Raw genomic sequence first — 16,164 nt, 5'->3', positions numbered from 1 at the left:
TAGCTTATATATATATAATCAAACTTTATATATAATTAGCACTAGAATCAATATAATACATATCTTTTATATTACATAATTTTATTAAGATCTTTTCTTTTAGGATTTTTTTATAAAGAAACCAAATTATGAACAGTCTAAAACAAATCTACAAAATTTAAACAAGTCAACTAAAAAAATAACAAATCAATCAGACTCTTATGTATCTGAAACGATCATAATACTATTGTTCCACTTTGTGCAATTGCATGTAGAAAAAGAGGGGTTTCTATGAGGTTTTTGGTCAATGATGCAAATGAGTATATTATGATTAATATGAACAAATTACAAAAATATTCAACAATTATATCAAAGTAGGTAATAACACAATGTTTGTTTGATGAATATAAATATTTTTATGATAATATATGTAGGAGATAAATTGATTTGTACAAAACAATTCTCATAATACACATCATGATTATAAATCAATATTTTCACATATTTTTTTAATGATTTTGAATCAATTATAAAGCTTGATATAATAAAGGATTGATATATAAAACTTATTATATATATATATATAGATATATATATATATATAAAAGAACAATCAATAATGGTAAGGTAGTTTCATATATCAAAGTAATTATTGATTATTATTAATTTTATATATAAACGTGATCATCGACTCATTTAGCTAACTTAAATAATTAAAAAAAATTATAATCAACGCGCAACGCTCGATGTCAAAACACTAGTGTGTGTATATATATATATATATATATATACACACACATACATATATAATTCTGAACAATAAACGATGATATTGTAAGATTGATAATGACTATTGTGATCGAGTAGAATTTATAATAATATCACATGTGATGTAAATGTTTTTGTATTTTCGTAAACCCTTATAAAGAATATACTAGTTGTGTACCCGTGCAATGCGGCGGAAGCCATGAATTTTAACGATTTTGAAGTTCCACTGGTTTTATAAGATAAGATTTAACGATGATATATGTTACACTTGGTCGTTACATATTAATACAATTTGAATAAATAAGAGTTATGGTTTCAATTACAGACAATCGATGAAAAAAATTATATGACAGTTTAAAATCTAATATATCTAAAATCCAACATATTTAAACGACTCCACAAATGTGTTCGATTTACACCAAGAGCAAAGAACCAAGAAACATGAGTTTTAAGATAAACACTCAAAACCAATAAAGAAAACTACAAATTTGACATATCATAAGCCATGAAAAGACCAAAAAAGATGGGTTTTAGAATGAAATTTCAACTGTTTACCCTCTTTCTTGTCCAGAAACTCAACTTAAGGTTGAATTAATACATGTATATATATATATTTCAAAAAAACCCAAGAACATATTAATTCAGAACATATTATACAGTGCAATTTGAACAACTTAACCCCAAAATATATACTATATATATGTATAAATAAATAACTATAAAAGTATAAATCGTAAATATTAAAAATATTTTTTCTCAGTATATATAACATATAATAATATAATTAAGTCAAAAACTATTCAATATTGGACTCATTTCGAAGGTATTAACGAGACGATTATAATGGTGTAACTTGTTAAAATAAAAATGTATTTTTTAAACATGTTTTAATTGATATACGATTATGATATTAATTTGATAAAAGTTTAAAATAAAATATTTAAAAGTAAATGACGTAAAGTAAATTAATTAACTAATTATAAGGGTATAAAGTGTAAATTTAAAATTATAATTTTAAAAAAATCGGTTGTGAGAGGGTGGGTGTATGTGAGGAAAGGAGGGGGTGAAAAGATGAAAAGTGATATAAAGGGTATCTTGGTCATTTAGTATTTTAAGACTTTAAGACTTTTGTTAAATTTGTTCTATAAGATAGTATAGATTATAAGAGTATAAAGTATAAATTTAAAATTATAATTTTAAAAAAATCGGTTGTGAGAGGGTGAGTGTATATGAGGAGAGGAGGGGTGAAAAGATGAAAAAGTGATATAAAGGGTATCTTGGTCATTTAGTATTTTAAGACTTTAAGACTTTTGGTAAATTTACTTTATAAGATAGTATAGATAAAGATTTTTAAGAAATTAAAATAATTATCTAAAAGCAAATTACTTCGTCAAGTTAATCATAATCATAATATGGATTAAGATAAGTGATCGTAGCTGATTATTTTATTTTATTTTTTATTATTCTCGTTTGAATATATATATTTTTCGTTTTTTTAATCAAAAATAAAATTAAATAAGGGGCTGAAACATCCATGTGTCTATTTGTGTTCTCCACCCCGTCACTTGTTTGTTCCTATCGGAAACGAGGACGACTTTCAATTGCTCGGAAGGGTCCACACTCCATTCTCAAGTATATCCGATATTTATTGAAATTAAATTTATATTTTAAAATACTTTTAACCATTTTCTTTGTAATTTGCTCTTCAATTCATTATTATTAAATATAATTCAAAATTTTAAAATACGAGAATCTTTCATTTATACATAACGTCGAGTATTTAACGACAAGGCATTACCTTTCGTCCACTGAATAAAGAGCAAAAGAAGATGACGGTTTGTTAGTTCCACTCAATATTTAATAGAAAGAAATATATTTTTTGAAATTTCAATAAGAGGTCGTTTATCGGACGCTTATCAACAAAAGTCAGCATTCTTATTTATGTTATTGTGCAAGATTCCCGACAATCAAAATGACATAACAAATAATAACTTTACCAGGTAAGTATTTATATGCTTTACGTTTCGTAAATAACCCTTAGTGTGTCATATTTTATAAAGGGGAAAAAATGTGACGCTATAACGAAAGAACTTGTTAATTTTCAAAATCGTCCAATTTAAAACGTAAGTGATTACAGTAATTTATTATTTAAAAAATAAACTTTTTAACAAATGTACTTTGACACTTAAAAGAAATGTAACTACATATATTTATTTATAGTTGGAGCCACACCCATGCAAGTTAGTTGATGACGGTACATTAGTTTCCAACTCCAATTAATGAGGAGACATGTGATGAAACTATTTCATCACAATTTTTTTTAAATATATGGATCTCGTTTAAATTTTAGGTCAAACTTTACTAGTAACACTTTTGTATATATAATGGTTAAATTTTCTTTATAAAAGTTGGATGAATAGTTAAGAATGAGCATAGAGATCTTAAATATTTTTAAGAATCCATATCTGATATGAGTTATTCCAGACATATATTATATTACCTTACTGGATGAATATGGTAAGAATAAAAAATCTTATCCAGTAAAAGCATAAACAATGACTGATAAGTCTTACCTGATAAATAAATGCAACGACGATTCTTACCATCGTTAACGTCCTTAAGTAAAGAAACTTGTATTTATAAAATGTGAAATGGATTTATGTAAAATTGTATATTTGTAGATAATGATTGAAAAGAAATGGTGGGTGTGGGCCAAGAATGTGAAACAAGTCATGACATGTACGGATGGAGCGGAGCATATGAGCGAAAAAGAAAGGGAAAAAGGAAGAAGGGGGGAAGCACGTGATTGGGTGATGGTAAGGTTTTATCCAGACGACGTCGTTGTCGCTATCTATCCCATACCAATAGCGACTTTCCCTTGTTACTAGGCTAAACATTTTGCCTTTTCCACACCACCTCACGTGCATTCTTTATCCTCCTTTCAATATCACACCCAATTTTTATCAAATCTAATAAAACTCCTTTTAATTATCGAATCAACACTCAACATATTTGATGACTTTTGCAAGTACAAAGTTGTGTCAATTGCTTATCAACGTATTTACCAAACTCGAGAGGTCAAAAGCTCACTTACGAGCTTGCAAAATATGCAAGATAGAAATCGAGGTCAGAGACTGTTCATGAGCTTGTGCTCATCTGGTTAGAAAAGGTCAAACGTACAAGGTCAATATATAATGTACAACATTGTATGTAAGCATATGTTGCACAGTTTGTACAATATATATAGTTCTATGTTTTACGATGAATTTCGTTTTTACTGTTCAAAAAGTGTATATTTAATTTTCAATGAGATTTAAGGTTTCAAAGAATATATAATACTACATGTTATATTTGATTTATGGATTAGTATCTTTCTTTTATACTTCTTTTGTTAATGTAATCTTTTTGTCGTGTTCTTTTAAATAAAAAGTACATTTTACATAAAAGTATTATATACAACGGATATGGACAATTACAAAATTAGGTGTCTATTTTTTATGGTTGAGGATTCATGGGAATGTAGAGGTTTCCTTCAAAAGTTAGAAATGACACAAAGGGTGTATCATACAATGTCCCCAATTGGCCAAAATTGAAAGGGGTATTCCCATTTTGACCTTTACAATGTTTTTTTTTACCTGACATGAAGTTTTGAATAATATACGTACTTTATTTAACAACAAATTTTAGGAACATTGAAACCAATTTGGCTTAAGTTATTATGAATTTCTGATATGTTAAATGATCATTAAAATTTTATACAATATTAAAAGAAGCAACTTTAGTGTGTGTGTATAAAATAATTCTTTCTTATAACACTTTGTTTTAATGAAGAACCCAAACCCTTTCCTTGAAAATACAAACAACTAACCAATTAAATCATCGTGATTTTTGTTAAAAAGATTATATATTTTTATTATAGTGAAACGGTACCACCATTTAAAAAAATATGGGTCTGCTTGTGATGGTCACGCTACTATGCTCATGTGCATGGACTATAGGAGACAATCATTTTAAGTGGGTTTTTTTTGTAGATGATGTTGCCATTGGAATATTGTTTTATACATGTCTACAAACGTCCGGGGTACTATTTAACATTAGTGTATACATAGTTGATATCGAAAGTTATGTTCGATTTATTTCAGCCCTTCATTTATTAACATTTACAAATTATATTTGATGTTTTAAATCATATTTCCAATTTTGTATACTTGGTGCTTAGAGGGCATGTTTAAGGTTCAAAATAGTATGAGGCGTGGTGTGACAACGAGGGCAAGTCTCAAGCCTTATATGTCACGGTGAGGATACGACGTTTTTTAAGGCGTGATATTAGGCAACAAATAACGGTAGATGGATACTTTTCCACTAGTTAGCTTGAAGGTGACGACACTAATGAGTTGAATATGAAGGTGGTTCTTTATGTCATGTTTAGAATTATAGATTTGCATATATGTTTATTATATATTATTATTATCTAATCAGATAATGATATTAAAAAATGTACATTCATATTAGAAGTTAGAAGAAAAATCATATAGGTTATCATTATAAAAATAGTTTTTGATTAAATATTAAAGTAGATATTATAAGAGTAGTTTTATCACTTTGTTTTAATCGCGAGTTCATTACATTTATAAATTCGTGAAACTGTGAGTGATGTGATTAAATTAATCTATAAAAGTATAAATCTAAAGTTAAAAATGTAAAAACACAAAAGATAATTTTTTTTTAAATCATGTCTTACAAAAAACACGTGTCATGGCTTGAACCACGCCTTACAAAAACGTTGTGGTTCATTTCGTAACGACGGATACACGTCTTGCACCGTGTCGTGTCATGACGAGCCTTTTTGAACACCGGGCATGGTAGGTAATCATAAAGGTATATGATATGTGGGTAAGTTCCGTCATTATGGAAAATATTCATGTGGACAAGTTCCGTCTTTATGGAAAATATTCATGCATTAACATCGTAAGATATGTACACATATACAAGACAATTTCTTTTTGAGAATTCTCTAAATTGTGAGATCTTTAAGAACCAGGCATCATATGCTATTTTGTATGGTTTTTATAATCTATGGCTATAATTTAATGTAATGATTAACAAATATATGTTTCACAATGTGAACATTTTTGGCATGTTGGTGAAACAAAAAATACATGTAATTTTTTTTCACATTGTGAACCACATACATATAGAACAAACAAATTGTGAAACAATTAAATGTTAAATCAACACATTAAGTACTCTACTTAAATGGAAAAAAAATAATGTGAAACAAAACCCTAAGATAGAAATTCTCACGGGTCTCACAATGGGGTTCTCAAATGATTAAGTTTCTACATATACTTACACATGTATCTATAGGGGAAGAATCGTGTGAGAAGGAAAGTTATAGTGAAAAAAGTAAGAAGAAATATGAACTCTTGATCACTTTTAATCTCATGTCCATCCATAAGTTACAATTTAGAAGGGACTTGATCTGATGTATTTCGGTACATCTTATTAGTGTTGACATTTAATTAAGATTCATCTAATGGTATAGATCTCTTCTACGCTTCTTACCATAACTTTCCTTTTCACTGGAACTCAACCATGTGTATGTGTGTGTGTGTATATATATATATATATATATATATTTCTTACCATAACTTTTCTTCTCACTGGAATACAACTCTGTGTGTGTGTTGTGTATATGGGGTCTTCTTTTGATAACCTATAAAATTGTGATAACCTTCAGAACTAGTGTATCTTGTGCTATTTCATATGATTTTTTTCATTTAAAACTAGAATTTAGAATATTGATTAACATATATTTGTTTCACAATATGGACATTTTTAGCATATTTATGAAACAAAAGTTACACGTTAAACTAAAAAGTTTTATATTGTGAACCGAATACATATGAAACAAACACATTGTCAAACAAATATATGTTTATCAATATATTAAATGCTAGTTTTATATGGAAAAAATCATGTGAAATAATACCTTAAGGTAAAAGTCCCCATGATTATAATAATATGTGAAGTTCTCAAATGATCAAGTATATATATATATGGGAAAGTCCAAAAAAACCCAACAAACCTTCTCATTTTGTATGGTTTAGTCCTAAACTTTTTTTTTTTTAATGAAAAATTCATTAAACTTTCTCATTTTGAATTATTAAGTTATCTGATTTATTTATTTTTGAATGAAAAACTCATTAAATTTTCACATTTTGAATGATTAAGACTCTGATTTAAAAAAACTATCGAACTTTTAGAAGTCGATTAATGTAATTGTTTTGGGGTTAAATTTATGTAGGTAACCAATTTCTAAAAGTACGATATTATTTATTAGAAAATGTTCATAGACTTGATCAATCAAAAAAAGAAAATTTATTGATTTTTTAATTCAAAAAGAGAAAGTTAAATGGTTTTTTCATTGAAAAAAATAAAAGCAAAGACTTAATTATTTAAAATGAGAAAGTTTAATGATTTTTCATTAAAAAAACAGTTCATGAATTAAACCATTCAAAATGGAAAAGTTTATTAGGTTTTTCTTGAACTTTTCATATATACAAGTCTCTCTCTCTCTCTCTCTCTCTCTCTATATATATATATATATATATATATAGTTGAGTTCACATGAGACCGATTTATTTTCGTGAGACCTATGTAGAACTACATTTTTACACTTGAAATTCACAGTAAAACATTGTGAAGATAAAAAAATGAATGTTCACAACAAAAATAATATGAAAGTTGCTTTCACAGTATTTTATTATAAAATTTCAAGTATAAAAAAGTGGTTTCACGAGTTTCACAAAAACAATATGGTATCATATGATCCGAAACCTATATGTGTGTGTATGTATGTATGTGTATATATATATTACGTATATGTGCATGCACGTAGACGTACACATACACGTATTTTCATATGAATAAAAATATAAAAAATAGATAAAACATAAAAAAAGAGGTGGGCTCTCATTCTTGCTTATGTTGTCCCTATGTAACATCCTTTGATTAGTTAATTGTAGAAAGTTAGAAGTTTAGGGGCTTATGTGTTAATGTGCTATTTTTAGAAGGTTTAGTTGAAATCTTTGGACCATATAACCATGAGTCACCTCCTTTTGGCTTAGTCATTTCCGGAACCTACCTGTGTGACCTGTGACCTGTGACCTGAGTTTGCGTTTGAGCCTACTTGCAACTAAAATATTAAATTACAATCATACACTAAAACACATTAAAAACTTCTTTTAATTTAATAAATAAATATATTTACACTAAAAATATGGTAGTAAAACACATTTTCATCTTTTACAAACATAATTTGGTATATGTATATTTTTGTGCATCAATAATTTAAAATTACTTATTTATTAGATGTATATCAAATAAAGTGATGAACAACACTCTTAAATTATCAAAAATCGAAGACAAATAATTATTTAAAAGAATTTTGACCATCGGTCAACCCAACCAAACTCGCAAGGGTTGGATTAGGTTCGCTTGGGTTACACTTTATAACAATTGGGTTGGTTTGGGATCTTTTTCAAGCCATTGTAACTATGTTGGGTTGTATAAATGTTTTAAAACATCCAACTCAACCCGTGTACACTCCTAATAAGATATTTCTAATAAATTCTTTAAAATAGAAAAATTGGAGATTTTGTTAATATTTGTACTTCAACAAATTATTTAAATAATATTTTAAAATAGAGAGAATTATATAAAATAAAAAATAAGAACACGTGTAATTCACATATGTGAATTTGTGTGATTCACGTATAAACTATATGTTCGTATGTGAACATGCATAATTCACATATAAACTATTTTAATTAATTCATATATGAACTAATTAACGGATTTATATACGAATCAGATCGGTTAACATATGAACTCGTTTGCTGTCTATTTATAAAAGTTATGAAACTATTCATTTATATTCTGCAAATACATGAAAGGAATCATCCGGTACTTCACAATCAAAGTTTTCAATGTTGAACATGCGAACAACTAAAAACTTCAAGTCATTTCTTTACTTCTTAAATATTTACCACTTTTTAAATAAATCTTTACCTAAGCTATATATATATATATATATATATATATATATATGATAAACATAATGCTTAAAACGAAAAGGATACGATTTGAATATAAACACAAGGAAAAACCATATTTATGAAACAGTATTAATTACTACGTTAATCTTATAAAATGCTTAAATATCATGAATGTGCTTTAAACGACTTTATTTACTATTATTTTAATACACCTATGACTTGGAAATTTAATTAAAAAAACATTATTTCTATCTCTATTAAAGTAAATTATCATTTTCTAGATGCATCTTGGATTTAAAATATATTTTTATATATTATTATAATTTGCTTACATAATATTATTCGTCTCGCTTTTATAGAATATAAGTTTTTTTTTAAATTCTAAAAGGCCTCTTTAATATTTAATACTCAGAGACTTGACTTTTGTATTATTTCCACCATCCTAATATTATTGTCATATTTTATTTTAATTTGTCTTAATATAAGCTTTTATTTTTTTTTAAAATTTCTCAATTTACCTTTAATTATTAAAAAAAAATACAAATACTATTATTTTAATGAAAATAATACCATTTACAAATAATTGAAATGTTTGAATGAAATGTTATGATCTTGTGAGATAAACAATTAAAATTATTAATATATTAAGTAAAAATAAGAAATTAATTAAATAATAATATAAAACAATAGTTATTACTACAAATTATATATTTGGCTGAATTCGATAAACTCGTGCCCTAAAGCTACTCTTTTTAACTCGCAAGTGGAAGAAATTCATCCCACTTTTTCTCATAGGCTCACTCGCCTTTCTCCGACTAGAAGATAGCTTCCATCCGTCACTGCTACATGTTATATATACATACAATCATTTGTATGTACATCCCCCCTCTCGCTCTCTCTCTCACTCACTCATTGCAGAGCTAACTGTTCCCTCCTCCCCCCTCTTCCATCTCTGAAACATCCTTTCCTTTCTTACCTACGATCTTTAAACCCCATCTGATCTGTTCCTGAACATATGACAGATTCTTGATTTTCTTTAGCTCTCATCGGAACCCAAAAAGGTAACATCAAGAAAAGCAACAAAGATAACGGCTTGCAATAACAGCAACAATAAAACCCTATGGAAAACGTATTTATGACTCACATAAGTTCGCGTTTGACTTTCTTTGGTTTGCTCTACTTTTCTTGTATGTATATAGATAGGTACAGATACGCAATCTAATCAGATCCCAGCCTGTAGATTTGTGGGGTTTTCACAATCTTAATTGAACTTAGGATTTCGGGGTTTTATGGCGATGATGGAGATCTGGGTTTCTCGTTAAGTTTTATGCTTTTATACATTTTTCTTGAAAAATAGTTCCTTTTATGTTATTTTATTCTATCTAGACTTTTATTGATGCACTAATAGCCATATCAGAATGTTTAAGGATTTTAAGAGTGGGTTTTATAAAAGTTTAGGTGCATGTTTATCATATTCAATTTCATCTTTGATTATCTGTTTTTGCTCGTATGGAAATTTGTGATTGGTGGGATGAAGGGTTTATTTATGGCCTTGGGATCGCTTGATATGTTGTATAATGTGACCTCAAACAAAGATTTATTGCAATGAAGTTCGGCAACTTAGAAAGCATCTTGATCCAAATGCCTGATTGCCAAGAAATCTTGTTTTTTTTGGTGTTTCTGTTTCTATTTCCGTTTAGCCGATCGTTTCTAATTATATGTTTATTGCAAGCAACTCTTTTGAGATTCCTGTATTCCATATGGTACATCTTTGACTTCGTATGAATCTTCCAGTTTTCAAAAGCAAACGAATTTTAATTTGTTGGTGCTCTGCTTAAGCATCTTTGTTAAGTTTTTCAAGAATTGTTTGATGATTCTTGTTTGTGTTTTTGTGGATCAGGGTTTTAGTGTGGCGATTGAAGACGAAGTTTCCCTAGTAATGCTTTTGTAAGAGAGGTCACTTTGGATTACAAATGTTAGCTTCGATCTCCAAAACGAGCCTAACTTGATCAATTAGGCATATCACCGTATGCTCGTGTGAAGGCCAAATGCATATAATTCTAGATTGTCAAGAAGCTGATTTGATTGTGACAACTAGTGTCAACAATTTCATGTGATTGAAGCTGCTCCACTTTTGCGATGAATCTTCCACCCTTCAGTTTACTTGTTTCTAATTAGGTGGTGTTGGATATATGCATCTCTCGACTCCATGGAGCCATCAGCAAATCTTGATCTGTTTTTCTAGTGGCAATGCTTTTTGACAGCTTAGTCTTGATGAGAGTTTCTATTGGGTTAGAAACCTTTGATTGATCATCAAGCCACTGGAAATTTCTAGTTTTTTTGTTACTAAAGTTTCTGGAATGGAGACTGAGGCTGTAATCTCTAAACCTCAATCAAGCATCATACACAGACTGTTTCCTGCTGTTTTACCTGTACTTTTCGTTGCAATTACGTATGTTGATCCAGGAAAGTGGGTGGCGGCAGTCGAAGGTGGCGCTCGATTTGGCTATGACCTCATCTTCCTGATGTTTGTTTATAGTTTGGCTGCTGTTCTCTGTCAATACCTCTCGGCTTGTATTGCTGTGGTCACTAGAAGAGATCTTGCCCAGGTATTTGCAAATTTTTTATGGCAACTAATCTTTGGATCATGGGATTTATCTATTTACATGATATTATTTTTTGGATCGTGGAGTTAATGAAGTCGTCTTCGTTCTTTCTAATTCTGTAGATATGCAGTTCCGAGTATGACACAGTCACGTGTATCTTCTTAGGGATTCAAGCTGAACTATCCATGATTGCTTTGGATCTTTCTATGGTACCTCCTTCCCCTTCAAATATATGCTCCTTTTTGTGGTTCTGTCATCATTCTTGCTTAAATATCGACTTACAAATGCACCTATTTTGATAGATTTTGGGCACTGCACATGGACTTAACCTGATTTTCGGCATGGGCTTGTTTACTTGTGTCTTCTTGACTTCTCTGGATGCTTTTCTATTCCCTCTTTTCTCCAGTTTCTTGGTAAGCTCAGTCCGTTTTCTTGATTCTTCATATGTGAATCAACTAACTCGGCATCATTTTACTTGTTATTCAGGAGACTGGCAAAGCAAAATTCATGTGTACTTGTTTGGCAACTGTTGCTTTACTTTCTTATCTCTTTGGAGTGCTGATGGGTCAACCAGATACATCACTCTCTGTGGGTAGCGGTGGTATGCTAACAAAATTCAGTGGGGAAAGCGTGTTCGTATTAATTAGTCTTCTTGGTGCAAGCATTATGCCTCATAATTTCTATCTTCATTCATCTATTGTGCAGGTATCTCCATTCTCCAATGTCTTTGAAAAAACCGTAAATGTTGCTGAAAACTTGATTAGAGTTCTGAATGCTTTAGATGCTCTTTCTATAACTAATGCTGAATGAAAAGAGCCGTGTTGACCATTACTTTCTGAGTTTTTGTTTGTTGTTATCATGGCAGCAAAATCAGGGACCAGAACAGGTTTCAAAGGGAGCCTTGTGTCTTGATCAGCTTTTCGCCATTTCCAGCATTTTCAGTGCCATTTTTCTTGTAAATTATGTTCTGATGAACTCAGCAGCAAATGTTTTCTACAGTACTGGCCTAGATTTGCTTACATTTCAAGATGCGCTGTCTTTAATGGATCAGGTTTGTTGCTATAAGCAATTTTACATTCCGAAATTGCCCTGTGAGTAATCAAGTTGTCATGCGAACTAACAATTTTATGCAGGTATTTAGGAGTCTGATGGCACCGGTTGCTTTGATACTGATTCTGTTGCTTTCGAATCATACCACAGCATTGACCTGGAAATTTGGTGGTCAACCCGTCCTTCGTAATTTCTTCACAATCGACATTTCTGGATGGTTTCATCACTCGGCAATCAGAATCATCGCCATTGTTCCTGCCCTCTTGTGTTCATGGCATTCTGGGGCCGAGGGGATATATCAACTGCTAATCTTTACTCAGATTGTGGTGGCCCTTATGCTTCCATCGTCTGTCATCCCCCTTTTCCGAATCGCAACATCAAGATCAGTAATGGGGGTGAACAAGATTTCTCGATTTCTCGAGTTCCTAGTCTTAATCACGTTTATTGGGATGCTCGGCCTAGCAATTATATTTGTGGTCGAAATGGTATTTGGGAACAGCGATTGGGCGAGTAATATCAGATGGAACATCGGCAATTGTGGATCCATTTCCAGTCCTTATACCATACTTCTTGTTACTGCATTCCTTTCGTTCTTTCTGATGCTTTGGCTTGTTGTGACCCCTTTGAAATCTGCAAGTTTTCGATCAGATACGGTGCTGGAATCATCATTGAACGAGAGAGCCGTATACGATAGAATCGAAGAGTCCCGACAAAAGCAAGAAACATGGCTCGAAGACCATTCGGATTCACCAATTTTCAGTAATGAGGTTGGTTTGCCAGAGGAACTAATGGAATCTGAGAAAGGGCTTCGTTTGACCACTATCGAAGAACATTCGTCTGATATCCTAATTTCGTCACCACCAGAGGAATCAGTAACTACGGTTTCAGGTGACGAAGCTATAATCGGCTTGAAGAATGAAGAATCTGAGTCAATCGAAAGGACGTTAAGTATAGACGGGAACTCACAGGTTGTCAAAGACCAGAAGATTGAAGCTTGGCAGCCTGAAGAATTGACCAAAGTGGTACCTGAAACAAACCATTTGCTAACAAACGATGGCCCAGGATCGTATCGGAGTCTAGGCGGGAAAAACGACGATGTAGGGAGCGGTGCTGGAAGTTGGTCGAAATTGGCCGGATTGGGTCGTGCCGCAAGGCGCCAATTAGCGGCAGTTCTTGACGAATTTTGGGGCCAATTGTTTGATTTCCACGGTGAACCAACACAAGAAGCAAAGGCAAGGAAACTCGACAAGCTGCTTGGAATTGATTCTAAGGTAAACCCGAAGGCATCAAAGGTGGACAACCAAAGTTTATACGATTCTTCAAGGCAGCAGAGTGTGCAAACTGGTATCGACTCAACTTATGCGGTTCACCGTAACCCGTCCGCATTGTTGTCGAGCCAAATGCAACTACTAGATGCATATGCGCAACGTTCGAACCTCAATGTGATGGACCCAAGTGAGAAACGCTACCATAGCTTGCGTCTTCAATCGTCTTCTGGTGGTCTACGAATCCCGCAAGCATCTGGTGCATATGATGACCAGCCAGCCACGGTTCATGGGTATCAGATCAAGTCATATATGAACCAAATGGAGTCATTAACTCCTAAATCCCCATCACTTGGTTCATCAAACTACAAAGCTCCTTATCCTTTAACGAAAGCTGCGCAAAATGGGACGAGCCCGGCAAAGCCACCGGGGTTTCCGGATCCTGTTGTGTCTAGGAACAGCTCAATGCAACCCGAAAGAACACACCATAATCATCCTGCTGAAGCTATGCATAGCACCGTTAACGAGAAGAAGTACTACAGTATGCCTGATATTTCCGGGCTCTCACTTCCTCATCGTGACGGAACTCTAGGCCGGAAAATGCACGGGCTATCGATGTATTCGGGCCCTTCATATAGATCCGGGACTCCTTCCGGCTATGCTGGTTCATACCAGCTGAGTTCAGGATCAGACACATGGTCCATTTGGTCCAGACAACCATTCGAACAGTTTGGTGTGGCCGAAAAGGCGAATAACAACAGTAGGTTGAGTTTAAGCACACAAGAAACTGGTTCTGGGGTTGATTTAGAAGCAAATCTTCTCAAATCCTTAAGACTTTGTATTGTGAAGCTTTTGAAGCTTGAAGGATCAGATTGGCTGTTTCAACAGAACAGCGGGCTCGACGAGGACCTCGTCGACCGTGTAGCCGCTAGGGAACGGTTTCTTTACGAAGTCGAGAGCAAGGAGATGAACGGGGCGGCTCATGCCGGTGATTCTGGAATGAAAATCGATCTCGTAACCTCGATTCCCAATTGTGGGGAAGGTTGTGTTTGGAGGGCTGATCTGATAACGAGCTTCGGCGTGTGGTGCATACACCGGGTTCTCGAGCTTTCGCTCATGGAAAGCCGGCCGGAGCTTTGGGGGAAATACACTTATGTTCTTAATCGTCTTCAGGTAGCGCCTTTGATGATGGTGAAACATGATATCGTGTTAGAGTGTTTTGAGTGATTATTGTTTTTGTTTCAGGGGATAATCGAGCTAGCATTCTCTAAACCACGGGCGGCAATGAACCCGTGTTTCTGTCTTCAACTTCCGAGTTCATACCACCAGCGGAGGGTGTCTCCGCCTAAAGCAGCTGCCACGTGTCTGCCGCCACCGGCAAAACAGAGCAGAGGGAAATGCACGACGGCTGCGAGCCTGTTGGACATAGTGAAGGATGTGGAGATTGCAATCTCTTGTAGGAAAGGTCGAACAGGCACGGCGGCTGGTGACGTGGCGTTCCCCAAAGGGAAGGAGAACCTGGCCTCCGTTCTCAAGCGCTACAAGCGGCGGTTGTCGAACAAGCCAGCTGTCACTCCAGATGGATTAAGTGGGCCCCACAAGTCTTCTTCCTTGTCGGCATCGTATGGATCGTAATCGACCCATATGATGCCAGTTTTAGAAAAGACGACGACTTTTCTTGGTCTTTTAAAAATCAGGTAGATCTCCTCCCTCGATACACGTCGTCGTCGTTATATGATCTGTAAATGTTTTTACGTTGACGACAGGACAGAACAGAACGATCTACGACGAATTGATGGTTGATTTTCTTTCTTCGATTTGATCTTGTTTATGAGAAATGCCGATAAAAAAACAAAAGTAAGGTATCATTGTCTTTATAGCCATGATGATTCCATAGTTTTAGGGAAAGCTTGGTGAAAATGATGATTTTGAGGTATTTGTTTGTTGTATGCGATTTGAATTTTGATCCAAAGATGATGCCATTTTAAGGGTTGTGCCAAATACGCTCTCATCTTCCCACTTCCCACTTCCCAACCTAACACTAATAAGTAACCCTTTTCTTTTCTTTTGTTGTGTTGTGTTGATGGGATTTGGAATCGGGTTTTTTTAATTCCATGTTTGATTTAAATAGAAGTTCGGAGTTGAAATCCCACATTGGATTTACAAATCCTACGAGACGGTTGTTATTTCATGGGATCTGTTTTGGAAGGACCAAATCCAATTAATAAAAGATAAATTAATCATTTATTTTTATAAAATGAATAAAATTCAATTCTATTTCAAATTAAACATACCAAAAACACGAAAATTTCTAAATCCATCAAACCAAAAGCCTCTTAGGGGGATTATTCGGTTGGTTTCCATTTTTTGTTTACTTCATAGATGGCAATGGCAATGGCAATGGCATTGATTGAATCATGTCAATTTCTGTAATTG

The 16,164-nt window shown here is 32.7% G+C and overlaps 1 protein-coding gene across 1 annotated transcript; it reads left to right on the top strand.

The window, feature by feature from the left end:
- The first annotated feature begins 10,604 nt into the window (after window positions 1-10,604).
- On the top strand, window positions 10,605-15,729 carry LOC112516903 (ethylene-insensitive protein 2-like). The gene is made up of 7 exons (XM_025124154.1): window positions 10,605-11,416; window positions 11,536-11,622; window positions 11,716-11,826; window positions 11,900-12,118; window positions 12,279-12,464; window positions 12,547-14,901; window positions 14,974-15,729. The coding sequence occupies exons 1-7, from the start codon at window positions 11,168-11,170 to the stop codon at window positions 15,361-15,363; spliced, it is 3,597 nt and encodes a 1,198-aa protein (XP_024979922.1). The 5' UTR covers window positions 10,605-11,167; the 3' UTR covers window positions 15,364-15,729.
- Window positions 15,730-16,164: the final 435 nt, after the last annotated feature.

Source organism: Cynara cardunculus (genome assembly GCF_001531365.2).
Source record: "Cynara cardunculus var. scolymus isolate 2C chromosome LG 8, CcrdV1, whole genome shotgun sequence".
Lineage (NCBI taxonomy): Eukaryota > Viridiplantae > Streptophyta > Magnoliopsida > Asterales > Asteraceae > Cynara > Cynara cardunculus.
This window is presented reverse-complemented; position numbering and strand designations above follow the sequence as displayed.